Source organism: Pantherophis guttatus, chromosome 6 (assembly GCF_059756535.1).
Source record: "Pantherophis guttatus breed Tessera chromosome 6, ASM5975653v1, whole genome shotgun sequence".
NCBI classification, from domain to species: domain Eukaryota; kingdom Metazoa; phylum Chordata; class Lepidosauria; order Squamata; family Colubridae; genus Pantherophis; species Pantherophis guttatus.
Window position 1 is genome coordinate 63,800,001 of NC_142068.1, and position 20,000 is coordinate 63,820,000.

A 20,000-nucleotide genomic window follows, 5' to 3' on the forward strand; every position below is an offset into this window, starting at 1 on the left:
AATATTTATAACTTCATTCCTTGCAACTTTATTCCAAGATATTCTTATTCGGATGGATTTGGATTTAATCAGAATATATTCTTAAGAATGCATTATTAATTCTGAATGGAGCCAGTAGGTCTCCAGTTATGACAAGTTTCAGAAATGTAATAATCTGATGGCATGTTGTAGTTCTTTGATGGCAATTTTAAGGTTCTTTTTTTTTTTTTAGCTTTACCATAACAGTGATAATTAATAAAAGAATTGGCTTAGACATGAGAAGAACCTGGGTGGTTTTCTGTGCTTTATTCTTTAAAATAAATGGATAAGAGGTTTTTTTTTCCTGACACATAGTTTTTCTAACACATAGTTTTCCTCAATACAGAGATTGTGCTTATTATGCTACCTACGTGACTTTTTACTATTTTGTAAAAAAAATGTTTTTATACTACAAATAAAAGGAAATGGCCATGTTTTACTTAAGATCATACTAGTACCATAGCAGAGATTGATCTGGATCTAAATGATAACCCAATACACTCCAGAACTAAGCCCATAATGATGCTAGTTTTTGTCTTTCCATCACCTCCAATCTCTCCCTGTGTCTCTCTGTGTCTCTGTCTCTGTCTCTGTCTCTCTCTGTCTCTCTCTCTGTCTCTCTCTCTCTGTCTCTCTCTCTCTCTCTCTGTCGGGAAGAAAAGGACTAAGACAGAGAATTCAGCCTTCTTAATTGTAAGCCTCATTAGTGATGGTTGCCAGGCAAATACACACCTATGAAAGAGGTAAACAATACGTCATAGATCATAATGACTCTTGTGCTTGGGGCAACCTTTAATTATTATATTTTTTGTTCTCTCTTACCTTAGCTATTAGAGAAGAAAAACATTTTTCTTCTGCAAAGAACATTAATATTCTGATGCCTAAATTATATTTTAATTAGTTCACCATTGCATGTAATCACCACTCTTTTATGTTTTCAGTAAATCTGAATCACTATTTGTGGATTGTTCAGTTTGGTGTCATTACTAGAATTAATGAAAAGGCTGGTCAACTGTATAGTAGAGTCTACTTGTCTAGCTTCAATAGCAGCATGACAATGGTATATGAAGCAAAGCATTGATTCTTGGCATAAGAAGTTCAACAACCTACAAACAGATTGTCTATCAGAGCCATGTAATCCAGTATCATGTTTATGATCATGGCTAGCTACATTTCTAAAGGCATAAGATGGGCATAAAATGGGCATGAGGACACAAGTCCTATCTGCTTTTGTTCACATGGTTCAGAATCAGAATGTATATATATATATATATCTCCCCCCTCTTTTCTGTGTATGTGTGTGTAATGTATCTTGGAGGTCAGTTATATTAGAGATCATATGACAATAAGCTCCTATTGATAGTTTTATTTTTTGTCAATTTATTGAGTACCTTTTGAAAGTCAGAAGTTAATGTGCATCACTACATCCCCTACAATCAAAATCCATAATTTAATTATAAACAGTGTCAAGAAGCAACATGTGAAGAAATAATTTTTATTTATTTATAAGCATGGCTTCGGAATTACTGAAAGAATTAAACTTTGAGTTTATCCTGATTTAGGGGAATGCAAGAAACCATTCTTCAACATTGGTGGATGTAGGGTAAGTACAAGGCATCTCATAGAATACAGTATCATTACACACACATCATAACCTTTGCAATTCACTGAGTGTCTATATTAATTTTTCTTTTAAGATGCACAGAGCATGGAAGAGAGAACTCTTGTTCTGTCCCGTGGTAAGGATATATAGCTGAATTCAACCTACTGATGTTTGTGGAGATTCTTAGTCATCCATGTCATGGTTGTCCGAAAGGTGCTTTTTTCAAGAGGCAACTAGACTTTCTGGTTTTGCTTTGAAGATGTTTCGCTTCTCATCCAAGAAGCTTCTTCAGCTCTGACTGGATGGTGGGAAATGGATGAGAAGTGAAACGTCTTCAAAGCAAAACCAGAAAGTTCAGTTGCCTCTTGAAAAAAGCACCTTTCGGTCAACCTACTGATGTATACGTCTTAAAGTAAATAAAATAATAATTATTTGCAGGAGATCTTAATTTCTTGCCCAAGTAGCTTATAACTCGACATTAGACCAACTAATTAGGCATCATGTTCTCCATTAATGGTATTTTTGTATTTCTGTTTCAATGTTAACAAAATATCGGTTATGATGCCTATACTCTGAAGTTGTTCTTCCCAGAAGATTCAAGTGCCCCACCTTTCTTATTGTTCTGAAAAGCTGTAAATCTAACTTTTATTTTTCAAGCAGTTATCTCCATGTTTGTTCTTTCTGTAATTTAAGGATTAGCATTGTGTCTTCTAATTTTTATTGTATTATTTGTTCTGCTGTGGAAGATCATATACCGGTATGTGGCAAAAAGTGGCCTATTAACAGTATAAATAAACACTGTTTTTACCTAAAAAGAAAGCAGTGCTGAATTTAATATAATGTTTTCAACTCCCAAAGGAAGATTAGGCAGGAAAAACCCCTCTGATCTGTATTATTTAAAAACCATTACTACATTGTCAGTGACAAGTTTTCTATTTTAAATATAAATTATTTGGGAAAAATGTTATCTCTTTTTCAGTTAAATGTAACATGTATTGCTTTATACTATTAGAAATATATCCATCATTACTATACAGATTTGTTAGGTATCAGTGGCACTTTCAATAAAAGTAACTGGGATTGGATTTGGCCTTAAGTAAATCCTAGATAAATATCAGATGTTAGATGCTTGAATATGCAACCTGCAGTGGTTGACAATGTTTTATTTTAGAGAATTGAAATTACTTTTCCCTTTGTACTCTAACATTTTTAGGAAAAAAAGGATGAGGAGACATACTGCTTTAATATGATGCATTAAGGCCCAGGCCAGTGAGTTGTGCAAACTCGTAGTAAATTCTTTACAAAAACTACCATTGATCATGTTTTAAGGACTATGCAAACTTACATGCATAATGTATATTTTTCCCGATGATTTCAAAAAAGCCAAAGTAAAAGAAAATCGAACTGAAACAGAAAAAGCTGTTAGCAAATAAATAGGAAAGAATAGAAAAGGGCTGAACGTTGCAGATGTTATATGTTATAAGAAATTTAAGTCAAAAGCAAATAAGGAAGGAACAACCTTCTTTTTAAAGTGGAATCGGAAAAGCTAATGCATTTTAATGGGATGAATCCGAAGGACAAAGAAACCATGAAAAATAAATAAATATGGTCGTGTGCGGAAAAAAATGGTGCAAAGAAAGCATTGCAAATTAAAAAGCCATGTAAATGTGTGCCTACCATTTTCCAGATAAGAAGGGGCCGTACCTTCTGAGGGGTCAAGGCGGCGAGCCCGCCTTCCATGTTTGGAGTTGTTGTGTACAAACATGTTGTCTGAGACAGCCAGAACATGGCCATCCACATTGACTGTTGTTGATACAACAACCTAGGAGGGAAAGAAAGAAAAGAAAGACATTTCTTTTTTTTTTTTGAAGCATACAGACTCTGAAAATGGGGTGCACCTATTGCAATAAACATGCTGAATAAATGTATAATGTAGTTTGCTATTTTTAAGAACACAGTGTTATTCATAGATGCAATTCAGTCGCCTTTTTTTTTTTTTTGGCTATCGCTGGAGATTTTCCTACACACAATTCCCCTCCCTTCTTCAACACCCTCCACACTAATTAGAGTTTAATCTCCTATTATGCTAACAAATGAATTCAATTCTAGGAAAATATTCTTCTAGTCATTTGTTTCAGAAACACCCCTCTAACCACTCATTTTAAAAGCTACTGTTTTGATTGATCTGTTGATATATTGATTAGATAGTTTATCTAATTAAAATTTGTACACTTGAGACTGTCTTCAAATGAAGAATTGTGAGCACTCCAAGTCAAAGGGGAAAATACTTCATAAATCAGTAGCTATGTGTAACTTTCTGCTGTTCTTTTCAGAAATGATCTTTAGGTCATTTTTGCTATCGTATTTACAAAGCAATCTTATAAATAGGTATTATGGGACAAGGAATTTCCAAAAATAGAAAAATTGTCTCATTTAAAGATTGAAAAGGAAAAAAAGAAATGGCTCTCCCTCCCACTGTAATAAACATTACTATTGCTGGGCCTCGTATAATTTGTCACATAATACAGAAATATTTCGGGTTACAGGATGCCTTTGTTTTTATAGATCTGGCCTTTTAGCTTCTTCATGCAAGTCACATGGAACAATTTTTTTGTGCTTTCTAGAACTTGAGAAAAAGAAATCTATAACAGATATTAAAACCTTCCTTGAGATTATATGATTGTAGCTATTGTAGTGCACTATCAAAATATCCTAAAATATGAATGCTCTAACAGATTCATTAGCAAGGTAGAAACAGACATAAGGAGGTGTTTATATCCCTTCATTGTCTTCTTTTTTTAAAGAATATGCTTTCTTTCTGCATATTTCTGCAGTAGAGAAATATTCTTTCTATCTATATACAATTATCTCACATCAGGCGAGGTCTAGGAGACCATTGGATCTTTCAGATCCAAATATTCAATTAACAGAATCAGATTTCATGCAAATTCTAAATTTTTGTTTTTCGTCATTCTGAAGAGGAAAAAAAGATTCACCAAATGCTGTGAAAAGAACCAGGAGGAGATGAAACTATATTGGATTTGCACATCTTATCAGAACAATTCACAATTCACCAAACAGAACAGATCACCAAAGGGAGAAGTGATCAATCGCTCTCCAAAGAACTTTCAGAGGTTCTTTGCAGATGACTGTAAGTGGTGGGAATAGCCAACATCCCAGAAAACAAGTTCAGAATCCAAAAAGATCTTGACAGACTTGAACAATGGCCCCTATCCAACAAAATGAAATTTAATGTGGAAAAAAACCAAGATTTTACATCTAGCAGGAAAAACCAAAGGTACAAGTACAGATTAGCCAAAACCTGGCTCAAAAACAGTAACTGTGAGTGGGACCTTGGAGTCCTAGTGGATGATCAAACATGAGTTAGCAGTGTGCGGCAGCAGTTTAAAAAAAGCTAACACAAACCTTGGTTGTATAAACAGAGGCATAGAATCAAAATCACATGAAGTTTTAGTACCGCTTTATAAAGCCTTAATAAGACCACACCTGGAGTATTGCAACCAGTTTTGGTCACCAGATTACACAAAAAGATGTTGAGACTTTGGAAAAAGTCAAGAGCAACTAAGATGATTAAGGGCCTGGAGACAAAAACACATGAAGAACAGTTGCAGGAATTGAGTATGGCCAGTCTTGAGTAAAGAAGGATTAAGGGGGACATGATAGCAGTATTCCAGTATTTGAGGGGCTTCCACAAAGCATCAGAAGGCAAGACAAGAAACAATGGCTGGGAACTAGTCAAGGAGAAAAATAACCTGGAATTAAGGAAAAACTTCCTAACTGAGGACAATTAACCGGTGGAACAGATTGCCTTCAGAAGTTGTGGGCCCTTCATCACTGGAGGTTTTTAAGGGAAGCCACCCTGAAATGGTACAGGGTCTCCTGCTTGATCAGGGATTGGACTAGAGACCTGCAAGGTTCCTTCCAGCTCTATTCTGATTGTTTGAATGCGTTCTTAATGTCTGATAACTAACGTTTTCTGCAACTGAAAACAGCATATTGAATATCAGAAATGTCTTCAGTCACTTCTAATTCAAAAAGTAGACATAATCAGCTTAATTCATACGTTGATGACAATGACTTTTCCTTTTTTATCTTTAATCGGAGCTCTTCTATTTCCAGAGTCAGAAGCACATTGACCAACCAAAAACTAAATAGATCCAAACCTGTCTATTGCTACCCTGTTTCCCTGAAAATAAGACATCCCCTGATAATAAGCCCAATCGGGCTTTTGAGCACATGCACTAAAATAAGCCCCCCCTGAAAATAACCCCTCCCTGCAAATAACCCCTCCCTGAAAATAACCCCTCCCTGAAAATATTTAACCGCATTAATGCCAGTCCCCGCCATTTCCTCTGGTTAGGGTTAGGGAGACAGAACTGGAAATCAGGTAAGATGGCAAGAGGAGCCCCGTCTTGTTCCATGCGCCCCAAAATAATAAGATCTCCCCAAAAATAAAACCAAGCGCTTATTTCAGGGTTCAAAAAAATATAAGACAGGGTCTTATTTTCGGGAAAACATGGTATTTCTCTGTCCACCACAAGAAAATGGTGAATAAGGCTTTCTGACTGTTTCTTAGCACAAATTTTAAAATGAATACTTACAAAAATGAAAATTCTTGCATTAACATCTATCCGTTAGATATTAGGTGCCATTCTACTGTAATGATCAATTAATTATCATTATAATGAAAGGCCTTTCCTATTGCATCTACATATACACTTACAAGATACTTTCATATGTTGTATTTATTGTAAGGATCCTATATGTGCTTATAAGTCTACAAATTAAACTTAGAGAATTATATCAAAAACTGAGACAGAAACTTCAGTGACAGCAATGTGTATAGTAGTTAAGGTATTGGACTAGGACCAAAAAATCCAGATGCACCTTCAACCATGGATACTCATAGAGAGATGAACTGAATGGAACCACATCCTTATTCTCTATCCAAATACCTTACAGCAGGGGTCCCCAGCCTGGGTCCGCAGCCTATACTGGTCCATGGCTTGTAAGGAACTGGCGCACACAAGCAGCAGGAGTGTGCACGAAGCTTCATTTGCACATGCACAGGATCTAGGGCAGGGGTGAAATCCAGCAGGTTCTGACAGGTTCTGGAGAACCGGTAGCGGAAATTTTGAATAGTTCAGAGAACTGGCAAATACCACCTCTGGCTGGCCCCAGGAGTGGGGTGGGAATGGAGATTTTGCCGTATCCTTCCCCTGGAGTGGGATGGGAATGGAGATTTTGCCGTATCCTTCCCCTGCCACGGCCACCAAGCCATACCCACCAAGCCACACCATACCCACAAAGCCATGCCCACAGAACAGGTAGTAAAAAAATTTGGATTTCACCACTGATCTAGGGTGCATGCACAAAACTATCTCTCCCCCATTGCCACTGCCAGCACTGGTCCATGGAGCCAGAAAAGTTGGGGACTGCTACCTTACAGGATTGTTGCAAGTCTGTATTGCCTTGAGATCCTAGAGATAAGGTAGGATATTAATCTAACATATAATTTTTTAAACAATGCTTCACTACTCCTATACTGTCATTTCCCTAGGTTTCTGAGGTTATTTTTCTAATGGACCATTTCTTATTTTTCTAGTGCACGATTGGGGAAGGTTCTATGCATATTGACAAAATTACACGTTTCTTGAAAGAAAAGAAAGAAAGAAAGAAAGAAAGAAAGAAAGAAAGAAAGAAAGAAAGAAAGAAAGAAAGAAAGAAAGGAACACCTTACAATGGTATCACAGATAAATTAATGCAATATATACTTTCCCTTTGGAAACCAGTGAGTACAAGGCATCAGATGTAAATTCTTTTGTATTTTCAATGTTTTAGATCACCTTTGATCCTGTTTTTTTTCCACATGCTCTAATTAGCTATCAGCTATTATAGCACCTTCTCCTGTATATTCGGCCTCCTCTGAGGCAGCCATCTGTGTTCCCCTTGAGAAAAGCCTGAGGGTGTTTCTCTAGAAGTCTGTGATTCTGCAGCCTGCACTGTTTTCTCAGGGAAAAAAAAGCAAAACAACTCCCTACCCACCCCACAAAAAACACCACACATGCACAGACTGTATTGTTTGTCTAGGTCATCCATTTTAAAGGACTCTACACTCTTCACTATTTACAACATTTTAAATTTCATCCTTACCTTAGTAGGCTAGAGGTTTTTAGCTTTTGTGAGTTATAAGGGGATTGACATATCCGTTCCCATATAAAGTGTTTTTTTTAGAAATGAATTGTCAGAACAATTGTCCATAGAATGAAACAGATTAAGTATAGTTCAAAGCAAAGTTTTTGCCTCATTTTTTCCCCTAATTGATACACCCAAAATATAATTTGTAAAGGATAAAGTCTTTAAAATAGGCACTACAAACATGTCACTGAGTAACGATACAGGGGGGAAATGGTGTTGGTCGCAAAAGTACATTTGCATTCTCCTTAGTTTTATTTGGTTGGCTTTTTGCAGTGCATCTAATGAAAGTGCTGACACATATATTTTTAAAACAGGTTTACAATCTTGTTTAAGGCCTGACATCCTGTTAAATCTACTTAAACATTGTAAGAAGCCGGCTTATTATCTATGGAAGCTGAAGGGAGACTTTTTAGGAGTTCTTTTGCAGCTACGTGATTACTTATGACTGGTGAGACAAGTGGGTTTTTCTACTAATTCCAGGTTTTAAATGTAGGTAATGGCAATTTCAAAGACTTCATCTGTCCTTTAAAATGTATTTGGTAGGTCTACCAATTGGAAAAAAAGTAAAAGAAAAATCTTCAGTTAGAACTGTATTTAACCCAAGTAGTCTTCGCTTAATGACTAGTCACTGAATGACCATCCAAAGTTATGACAGCCTTGGAAAGGGTTCTTTACAATCTGTATAGCATTTCCAAGCATTGTAAAATGTGGCACTGTCCCTCCCTGTGATCATGTGATCACATGCCAGGCCCTAAGCAACCAGCTAACATTTATAACCAGCTGCAATGTCCTGTGGTCATATGATCACGATTTGCAACTTTTTTGCCTTTTTTCATCAGGAAACAACAAAAAACGCTCATTGCATATGCTGGATTAGTTTAATAACTATGTGGTTCAATTAACTACTATGGTGACTCACTTTACAACAGTTGTAAAAATGGTCATAAAATCAAATTAGGTCATGTGGTGACGCACTTATCAACTGCCCTGAATTATAACCAAAGCGAATAGTTACATTGAACTGGGAAACTATGCATATCTATCCTCTGCTATATCTTTATGCTGTTGTTCTATTATGTTATTTTTAACATTTTTCTTAATTTCTCCCAAGTAGTGAAATTAATTATCTGTTAAAGCATAACCTGTTCTATAGTTGTTTGGATTTACCAGGTAGATTTGGAAAACAGTTTTATTTCTCTCATATTAATATTTTAAAAAATACTACATAAAAATTACAGTGATGAATCCAATTTTCAAGAAATTATATTTTTTTTTCTACAGAAATTATATTTTATCACAATTTTTTGTGTGAAAAATACAGTAATTCAATAGCATTGACAAAGTTCTGAAGGTAGGAAAATTATCAGATATTTCTAAGTTTTTAGAATTTGTTGCAAGCAGAGACATTCCTGCTTTCAGATCCTCATAAGAGAAATAACTAAAATAGGAATCGGAAAAGCAAGGTAGAGTTTCTGTTTTTCTCCTGAAGTACAACTGAAAATATAACTTGCAATTAAATTAAAAAATAATTACAGGGGAAATGACAAACCTTGGTTAAATTTGCTGCTTTGAGTTTTCTTTCCAAAATGAATGTATTAGTGAAATAAAATAATAGGCTTTCCCTTTGTAAAAATCCTTTCAGATCCTTTGTATGTCATTTTAATTCTTTTTTAAAACAGTACCTGGAATCTTCGCATATCTCGTGGGTTTCCTGCATTCTTCAAACAGTTTTGATTGCACTTGAGGAAAAACTTTAGAAAAAATCTACAAAAATACAAAATTAGAATTTGTTAGAAAGATTAGGCATTAAGAATAAATGTTTAAGCATGTAACATGTTGCTACAAATTGCAAATGATAGCTGAAAATATACTCATTTTATTACTGTAAAGTAGTAATATAACTAAACTGAAGACTTTTCTTATAGCAACAATATATATGAATATCCTTTATTTGAGCAAAGGATGGACTTGACCAGCAAAAGGTGCAATTCAGTGTAGATCTGTTTAAATAATATTAATATTGAAATCCTGATAATGTTTATTCAGACCTGTACATGATTCAGATTTCAGAATATCTACAATTTTATTCCTCCCTATTCAAGAATAAGTCCAACATAATTCGCAAAATTAATTTTATCTGAAATATATTGTATTAGTATAGAAACAGAAACAGAAACAAACCTAAAATGAACAGTTGGAGTACTTTAAATTGTTATAGAGTCTTACAATTTTCTACATGCTTTAGTCAAAAAGAATTATAGATGGCCCAATTGCCTGCATAGTATGAAATCTGGTTCCTGAAACATGTGGAAAAATGAATTTAGTTTCTTTCATTCAGAAGGGGTTTATCCAGGGGTGAAATCTAAATTTTTTTGCTACCGGTTCTGAGGGCGGGGCTTAATTAGTGGGCGGGGCTTGATGGTAAGGTGACTGGGTGGGCATTGTCAAGTCAATGTCACTTCTTTGCCCTTTTTTAACCTACAAAACACAACACAACACAACTGGCTCACCCACAATGTAAAAGCAGCTGTGCTAGACCCAAAATGCTCCTGCAACAAGCAGGAACCTCACACAGCCACAAAAAGCCCAAAAAAACAACTTTCACACTTTACACACACACAACACAACACAACACAACTGGCTCACCCACAATGTAAAAGCAACTGTGCTAGACCCAAAATGGCCCCTGCAACAAGCAGGAACCTCACATAGCCACAAAAAGCCCCAAAAAACAACTTTCAAACTTTACACACCCAAAATTCCACATACAGCTTTGTGAGATTTTGTGTTTTTGTGTAGTTAGAGTGAAACACTACAGAAACACACTAAATCTCAGAAAGCTGCACAGATATTATTTTATTTTATTTTTATTTTTATATAAAAGCAGCTAAATTTAAAACTTCCTAAACTTTAAATGGCTAGGTCTAAAAAAAGAACAACTAAAAAAAAACCCCAATTAACTATTTTTTTTAAAGCTTCCAAAAGGGAAAAAAAACTTACCCAATAGAACAGAGGTCTCCAACCTTGGCAACTTTAAGACTTCTGGATTTCAACTCCCAGAATTCCTCAGCCAGCTTTGCTGGGAGTTGAAGTCCACAAGTCTTAAAGTTGCCAAGGCAGGAAGGCAGGCAGGCAGATAGAGCTGCTCACCGATGAGCTTGATTGCAGGCAGGGAGATTCAGTTGCTTGCTGATGCAATGGATTGCAGGTATTACAGCAAGCGAAGCAAGGCAGGCGTTGGGACCAGCAGCTAAGGTAAGCAAGTGTGGGGGGGGGGAAGGGATTTTTGCTACCTTTGGATCATCAGAGCCATTTAAAGGAAAAAAAACTTTTTTTCTTTTAAATGGGTCTGACTATCCAAGCTGAGTTGCCTGATTAGCAGGCAACTCAGCTGGGATCGTCAGAGCTTGGATCGTCAGAGCCATTTAAAAGAAATAAAAGGCTCTGATGATCGCGCGGCTCAGCTGGGCATGGGGGGCAGGAGCAGGGATTTTTGCTACCGATTCTCCGAACTGCCCGCCACCATTGCTACCTACTCGCCCAAGCTGGTCTGAACCAGGAGCATTTCACCCCGGGTTTATCCCTATGAAGAAGTCTCCAAAATTTCAGCATTTAAAGTTCAAAGATAAAACAAATAAATAAATAAATAAAACTTTTGATTTATAATCACTTTAGCAATTCCTGATGAAGAAGACAAATTGAGAACTGATGTTTTTTTTTTATAGCCCTGAATACCAGCTAAATCCTAACAGAGTAAATCTATCAGCTAAATCAACATATAAGCCAGGATCTCCTTAACTCAGCGGCCTCCATTCTGGAAACCCAGTAAGTAAGATTTTCGAGCCATATTACTTTCCATAAAACTAGCTCCCTTTACCTCAGGAACATCATAAAGCACTGCTAATAGTGCGACCAACATATACGCATGAGCTGACTGAGAAGTAATGAAGCGTAGAGTCCAGGCTATAAACATTTAAGTTTAGGATTTCCCACCTTTACCACAATCTGAATAAAAACATTGTCTCTTGCTTCACTTGACCTTAAAAAAATCCAATTATTTCTAATTTCCCAAACTTTCCTTCATTTTGTGGTTCTTACAAAAATTGTTCCCTGTAATTAGTAGCATTATTTTAATTTTCTGAAAATAGACCTGTGCATTTCACATTTTAGTTGTGTGTGTGTGTAGGGGGGGGAATTGTTTTGATACTTATGACATTAAACATCACACACATCCTTTTTTGGAGAGGGCTATGCCACTCAGAGTCACATAAATGCAATACATATATACATTTTCTAACATTTAGCCTTAAAATATGTTCTATGGCAAAGTTAAGGTAGGACACTTTGATCCACGCAAGATTCAGTATATGAATGGAAGCTGTTTTTTCAAAACCAATATATGTTTCAGCTTCTAAGTATTTATTGCATCAAAATGTAACAATATAAGAAACAAATTGTGCTACTATAAAACAAGCACAGAAAATGCCTAATTCTCCATTAAGAAATGTAGACATTTTTATTTCCTGGGGTTCTCAATAATATACACAGCATTTAATTGTTTATGAATCCCCCTGACCCTCCCACATTTCTCTGAATAAATCCATGAGTTGTATCACAACTGTCACATTCATAGTAGAGCTACTGAAGAAGATAAGTGGACAGCCACTGAAATGTGTTTGACATATCTATACTTATAAAATCTGAGCATCAAAATTTGATGCATTTGGACAATCCTTGGGGAGAAAGTTCCAACTCTTTAAATGGCCATAAACAAACGCTGACATCTAATCCAAACCATGGTGAGGTTGACCTTGTGAGGCCCAATAGTCATTCCTAGAAAATGGGGGGAAAACTATGGAAACAAGAGTAAGACATTTTGAAAGGCAAGAGTCAGTTTCGTGTAGCAATTAAGGCATCAGGCTAGAAATGTAGGTGTCAGGTTTCGAGGTCGTCTCAAATAAATTGCATTTCAAACAAAGTCTTTGAAGAAAACTCCCATTTATTTAGCATGACATTCTAACTCTGCCTGCATCGCAGCCAACACTGACTTCCAGACCCAAAACCCTCCCTTTCCGTTCCCCACTCCCCTGTGCTCACTGGCCATCTTTCAAGTCACTCTACCCCTAATCTACTGCTCCAGCTCAAAGGAATTTCCCCCTTCCCATCCCATCTCCTAGGGGATATTATCTCCAAGGAAAATAAGTAGGTGAAAAGTCAAACGTCCCTTTCCAGACGCCTCTGCTTCTCCTTCTTATGTCAGCACTAGAGTAAACACAGCTTGAAGTGCTGACGGTAGGGGCTTATGAGTTCTAGTACCACCTTAAATGTGAAACCAGCCAGGTGATCTTGGGACACTTATTCTTTCTCAGCCCTAGGAAGGAGGCAATGGCAAACCACTTCTAAAATCTTGCCAAAAAAATGGCAGTGACTTGTCCAGGGAGTCGCTAGGAGTCAGCACAGATTTGAAGGTACCAGGAATGAATGAATGAATGAATGAATGAATGAATGAATGAATGAATGAATCTGAAAGGCAATATGTTTGCAAGATTGTCAGCTTTAATCTTTACAGTCTCAAGACATAGGTAGGGAAGGGTCCTGTACCAGTCTCAGAGGATAATAATATTATTATTATTATTAGATCTAATAATAATGTTTTCCCCTGAAATCAAGTTCCTGGCCTGAAGAGCACCTGAAGGAGTTTTTAGTGGTAGGCATAAGTGACTCCAACATCTGGCACAGATGGCAAGTAAGTAAAAAGATCCATATAGTGGTACCTAGGCACTCAACTGTTTTGAAACTCATCAATTTTGTACTCAATAGATTTTAATGCAACATTTAGACCATTAAGTACAGTTAAGTATTGTGTAGTCTTAAAGCAGTTTTTAAAACTTGGTATATTACTTTTCAATTTAAAAAGTCAAACATCTCTATGGACTATAATTGATCATGAAGTATCTATTCCATCATTGAGTTATTGCATTTTCCAAACTTTAAAAAAAATGTGATAGGAAGAGAAGGCATCATACAAATCAACTAGGCCTTTTGTTCTTGACTTCTTAAAAAAGCAGTTTTTAAAGCAGGTTTTTGAATACATATAGCAATCCAGGCTTGGAAGTAAATTCCTTAACTTTTGAAATCATAATCAATATGGCAGTGTCTATGAGAATTCATATTGATTCACTTGATGCAAATATTCAGAGGAAAAAAATAAAGCTGATCAACTTTTTTCCTCCCTCAGTTCTGCCCACACCCTACCCTTTCTGCAGGTCTTTCAAAAAAATAAATATTGAGAATAATTTGAGAGAACATTTATTGGAGATTAACTGCCCTTAGAAAAATCTATGGAATTATAGGAAGATATATATATAGTATGGTTATTTCTCCCTTTGCTTGTTGTTTACTCACAATGGGAAGGGTGTTTGTTTCTGACCCAATCTTTCTTAGAGAAATCTTTTATTTGAAAATGAATCAGTTTCTGCTCAAGTGCCACCTGTTAATCTATTTCTTTAGCAAACATAACCTCTTTTTCTTGCCCCTATCATTTGCTAATACATTTCTGATAAGAATAAGAATAGTAAAAAAAAAAAGCTTCTTGGGAAGAACTTTAGCTAAAGAACTTTTAGCTTACAATTGCAATTGCACATTGCTGTGAACAGATCATCATAATTTATTCATTAATTACAATATGTTATTATGGGCTATCAAGTGGGTGTCAGTACTTAGTGATTAACTAGACAGATTTGCCATGTACCAATTTTCACAGAAATGGTAGAAATATGAAACTTATTATAGAAATTAGAAAAATATGCAGGACAGTGAATGTAATTTATGAAAGGCTGAGGTCAAAAACCTTTGGAAGAGGATAGATTATTAAGAGAAAAGGAGCTTCCTCTTATTTTAATTAATAATTTCTAAATCATTATTTTACACTTAACTTGAATAAGACCCTAAACATCTTACCATATTCTGAAAAGGGAATTGAGAATAGAATTAGGATGCTCAAGATGAAATGTCTTTTTTTTCACCCAAACTCTCTTGTAAACTTTAGGAAAGAAAATAAATTCCCACACTCAATATTATATATTCATTTTCAAGGATAAGTAGTTGGGACTGGAACTTCCAGGACTTTGGGATCGTCATAAATGGCAATCATGTAACTCTGGGATGCTGCCACCATTGTGGGTACATGCTAGTTTCCATGAGGACCCAGTTTGTGGGGGCAATAAGCTGACTTTGTATAAATATACAAAAGGATGAAGGCTATTGCTGAGCACATTGTAAGCCGTCCTGAGTCTTCGGAGAAGGGCGGCATATAAATCAAATTTAAAAAAAAAAAAAAAGTGCCCAAACTTCAGCCATGAAATGGTCATAAATGTGAGGACCAGTCATGAATCACTTTGTTTTCCAGCATCACTGTAACTAATTAAACAAATTGGTCAAAAGTCAAAGATTACCTGAACCACATGTAGGTCTGCAGCTCCTCTCCCACTAAAGGTTCACATTTCAAGAATAGTTTTCCCTTAAGTATTTCCTTCATAGCAGTATGTTTTATTCAATGGTACCTTCTCCATGTGAAAAATTAAGCTTGTCCAACTCCTATTCCTCTTGAGAAACAACTTAGTTTAAAATAATTGTAGCTAATCACATTCTGTCTACATGATCTGTTGCTCTAAAGAAAAAAAAACCCATAGAAGAAAAATGACTAAATTCTTCGTGTAATGTGTAAAATAATCATATACTGTATTATAAATCTGAGAGTGAAAAGCAAGATAAACATTCAACCTATTAATAATGACTTTGATTTGGGAGCAGTCAAATAGATGAATTGAACTAAAGACAAAAATGACCAAAGGTATCATTTATATTGTATATATAAAATATTCCATATATTTTTTGTACATGATCTATATAATCCTTGCACCAGCAGAAAACGCTGCAAATAAGAGCAAGGGCACTGAGTATCTTCTCAGTCTGATGAAGAAAAAAAAAGTTAAGATGTATAATTATAATGATTTATAATTCTTTTCTTCTGTAACTTCTATCCCTTTCATAGGGATGGAGTGATTTGTAAATATATTTTCATAGTTCCATAAATTCTGTCTCTCTTATTTTCAATTACCTATAACTATACCTTTTTGCTCAAGTTAGTTCACCTGCACTTTTGAATTTTTGAGATGATCCTCTTAATAAATGAGTTGTATATTTCAAAAGAAATAAAACATATATAGCTCTACAAGACAGTTGGACAGGTCTAGTGGGTTTTTGCTACCTTGCACAAGATAAACAAATGATTTAAATACGTTTTTTTTTCTAATTCTGAAACTCTTAAATTTTTTAAATTGCCTGTCTCTGAATCTTTTTAATCTTTTTTTTGGTCTGGGTGTTCCAATGCTGATTTTATACATGTAAAGAAGAGTGACAACAACTAAAAGCACAATTGTAATTAACTTAAGAAGGAAAAAATGTAGGACCACACACACAAAAAATCTGATATGGATGTTCAGAAAACAGTGAAAATATGAAAAATAAAAGACACATTAGAGAGCAGTGTGATGTGAGCCTCAAAATGGTAAATGCAATTAGAGACTTTATCAACAAAACTTTTTATTTTTATTTTATTCAAATAGATTTATATGGCTAACCATCTCACAAAGGTGTTTCTGGTGCTTAATAAAGTAGTTAAAATTGCAATATGAAAACAATATAAACAACACACTTCACAGCCAATCTAAATACAGAGTGGCTGTTGAAGACACCATTCCAGGGGTGAAATCCAGCAGGTTCTGACAAGTTCTGGAGAACCGGTAGCGGAAATTTTGAGTAGTTCGGAGAACCAGCAAATACCACCTGTGGCTGGCCCCAGAGTGGGGTGGGAACAAATATTTTGCAATATCCTTTGCCCAGGAGTGGGGAGGAAATGGAGATTTTGCAGTATCCTTCCCCTGCCACATCCACCAAGCCACTCCCACCAAGCCACACCATGCCCACCAAGCCACGGCCACAGAACTGGTAGTAAAAAAAATGGATTTCACCACTGCACCATTCGCCAATACTGTGGGCTGAGTTACTTTCGCAACCACCTTATCCAGTAAACATCCAAATCTTAAAAGGCTTTCTAAAAAGTGAGCAGAGACAAGGCCTAACTAATCTTGGACATTATAGCACAACTACAGAAAAGGCACAATTCCAGGCTCCTGCCTGATTGACAGGACTCAGAGCTTGCCCTGCTGCCCAACCTAATGGGAGAGTTACTAACAATGGGAGTAAGTGATCCCTGAAACAGAATAGAATTCATTTATTTACATTCTCAGACACACAAATACAGAATTTAAAATTCAGAAGTCTCAATAAACAGTTATGATTTAAAAAAACAAAAAAGTCCGAAAGTATTAATAATGAGAAGAGGATATCACCCAGCTTCTGCATCCCGTAGCAACTGCAAAAAACTTGGCAACTGTAAGACTGTAATTTCAGAAAGAAGACTAAAATGTCTGATAATTAGGTTTACGAGTGCCAGATGCCATGGCGACACAAGGGGCAGTGCAGCAAAGGAAGGGTTACGACCTTACTCACTCTGTATCTGAGAAGAAGCACATGTGATTGTTATGTGGGAGACTAGTATATTTTCCTATAGTCTTCAAAATAGGTGAAAATTTGAACCTAGGTAAAAAAAAAAATCCCCTACGTGAGACATTCATGATGTTTTAGAAGTAGCCATATCATTTCCAAATTATGGTGAAAATAACTTTAGGTAGGTTTGATCAGATCCCAACTCAAGTAGTGCATTTAATTTGGTTATCATACATTAAGGAGTCAGAGAAACTGGAAAAGGTATAGGTATAATAAGGATGATCTGGCCTTTAAACTAAGTCTTATGAGAATTATGGAACTGGGGAAGTTTATCAGACAAAAGATGACTGAAGAGAGATGTGATAGTACTTTTAAGTCCATGAGGGGAATAATACATGAGAAACTGAGTATAAAACGAAGAATAATCTTAAATTACATCAAGATGGGTTCAAGTTGAATGTTAAGACAATTCTCTAAAAATAAGAATAGTTTGCCAGAAGAACCAAGGTCAAGGGAAGTGATAGGTTTTCTATGATTAGATATATATTCAAGCAGAAACTGAACAGTTTTTCATCAAAGATACCTTAATTTGGATTTCTGCACTGAGCATGATAGTGAACTTAATGGATATTTCTAACTTAACCAGGTCACGATTAAGATGGTGCAGTTTTATGGTGTCATAATGCCATCGTGAATTCAAGTCTACACTTAAACATCTCCATGCCTTCATGTCCATCATAATTTTATAATTCTGTCATGCTTTCATACTTATTTCAGTAATCCATAAGGTGTTGTTTGTGCTGTAAGTGGAATGGAGACATGGAGATCTTTAAGTGTAGACTTGAATTCATGATGGAATATTTCACCATAAAATTGCATCATCTTAACCATGACCTGATCGAGTTGTCAATCCAAGTCTCTCCCAGCCCAGAAGAGAAAGGTGAGACTTTATTACATTTAATATATTACTTAGAATTATCTTCATTTTGATTTTGTTAGCTAATATAATTAAGAGTTTGGAAATTTGGTTACTTGGAATTACCTTCACTTTCATTTTGGGAGCCGATATAGCTAGAGTTTGGAAAATTGGTTACAATTCAGATGTTCCCTTTTTCTATTTATCTTATATCAAAAAGTAGTTTAAGCATAATCAAGTTATGTCTCATTCTAATATCCTCTAACACAAAAACTGTAAAAGTCTGTTTCGTGTAAAGTGGAATAATGAACTGCAGTGTGGTTGTATCAGTTTATATTTTTACTGCCACTTTACACGAGCTGAAGCTTCAACTTATCATTAAATTAAAATGCACTCTAAGTAGAATGCGGTAAAAAGGGAGGAATTTGATAAAGAATACGTTTTGAACTCATTCCAAGTCACCACCAATATTGCTTCCTTGGTGCTTGAAACATCACAATTAACAGCGCTACACTCATTTTCTCTCTCTCACACCCAAACACATCACCAACCTAAAAACCCAAAGATTTATAAAGTTTGAATTAAATGGAATGCTGACAGTCCCACTATAAAGACATTATAAAGTCATCAGTTAGATTCTCCCTTTTTTAGAACAAAATGGACTATTTAAACTTTAAACTTTAAAATCAAAAATTTGGTTTTATCTACTGATAAATTAATGAAACAAATGAACATAGACCAGGTATTCTTTAAATAAAACAATATGTAATACTCAAAATATCGACAGAGGTTTGGAAAACTTTTATTATTTCTAGCCAAACAGATTGATGGAAAGGAATGATATAAAAGGGACTAGGGACTATTGCCTGGCTGGCTGGCTTGCTTGGTGGCTGGCTGGCTGTCTATCAGGATCAAAGTTGATGTGATGGAGCTAAAGTTGATATAGAGGCAGAACCCCGTAAAACAAACATTTAATTTGATAATGGCATAGATCAGGCCACTTGCTGCAGAGGAAACCATCACCAAATACATCAATGCTACATGAGCTATCAGAAAGGTTGTTGGGCAGAAACTGAATTGATGCTGACTTCTCCATTCTAAGCTTCCCAGACATGTGGCACAGTAGAACATTGGCAACCTGGCCTGTGTTTTCTACTACAAAAATACACCAATGTTTTACTTATTTTTCTCATTTCTGTACCACTCCTCTCTGTCAAAGACAGACATACACATACTGTATGTAGCACATATGTTCTGTATGCACAGAATGGTACAGAAATGAGATGGAAAGAAATCAAGACACCAAGCTTCTCACAATATCTGTAGGCAGATTTGGGATGCTTTCATGGACATCGTTTTAGTAAAACAAGAGGACTAATGGGACGAAAAAGGTCTGAAGGATGACTAGATGGCCACAAATAAGTTTCCAAACCACAGACATGGTAGTCCTAATAGAAGAACTGTATTTAAATAGCTGACTTCTTAAATAAGAACTAAGTAAGGACAGGGACGCGGTGTCTCAGTGGCTGAGATGCTGAGCTTGTTGATCGAAAGGTTGGCAGTTCAACGGTTTGAATCCCTAGTGCCGCATAACAGGGTGAGCTCCTGTTACTTATCCCAGGTTCTGCCAACCTAGCAGTTCGAAAGCACGTAAAGAATGCAAGTAGAAAAATA

General features: G+C 35.8%; 1 protein-coding gene across 25 annotated transcripts in view; it reads right to left on the reverse strand.

The window, feature by feature from the left end:
• The window catches only part of EBF3 (EBF transcription factor 3), a 214,277-nt gene that overhangs the window by 63,028 nt on the left and 131,249 nt on the right, over positions 1 to 20,000 (reverse strand). For 14 of the 25 annotated variants that reach the window (XR_004594487.3, XR_004594488.3, XR_004594490.3 and 11 more), the window contains 2 exons: positions 9,523 to 9,604; positions 3,326 to 3,443 (listed from right to left, as the gene is read on the reverse strand). Coding sequence is in view for 13 of the 25 variants with exons in the window: in XM_087871641.1 (XP_087727767.1) it covers positions 3,326 to 3,443; positions 9,523 to 9,604 (200 nt within the window). In the remaining 12 variants the exon portion in view is untranslated. Of the gene's footprint in view, positions 1 to 3,298; positions 3,444 to 9,522; positions 9,605 to 20,000 lie in introns of all 25 variants that reach the window. The other 11 variants (XR_004594486.3, XR_004594485.3, XR_015728345.1 and 8 more) reach the window with 1 other exon arrangement.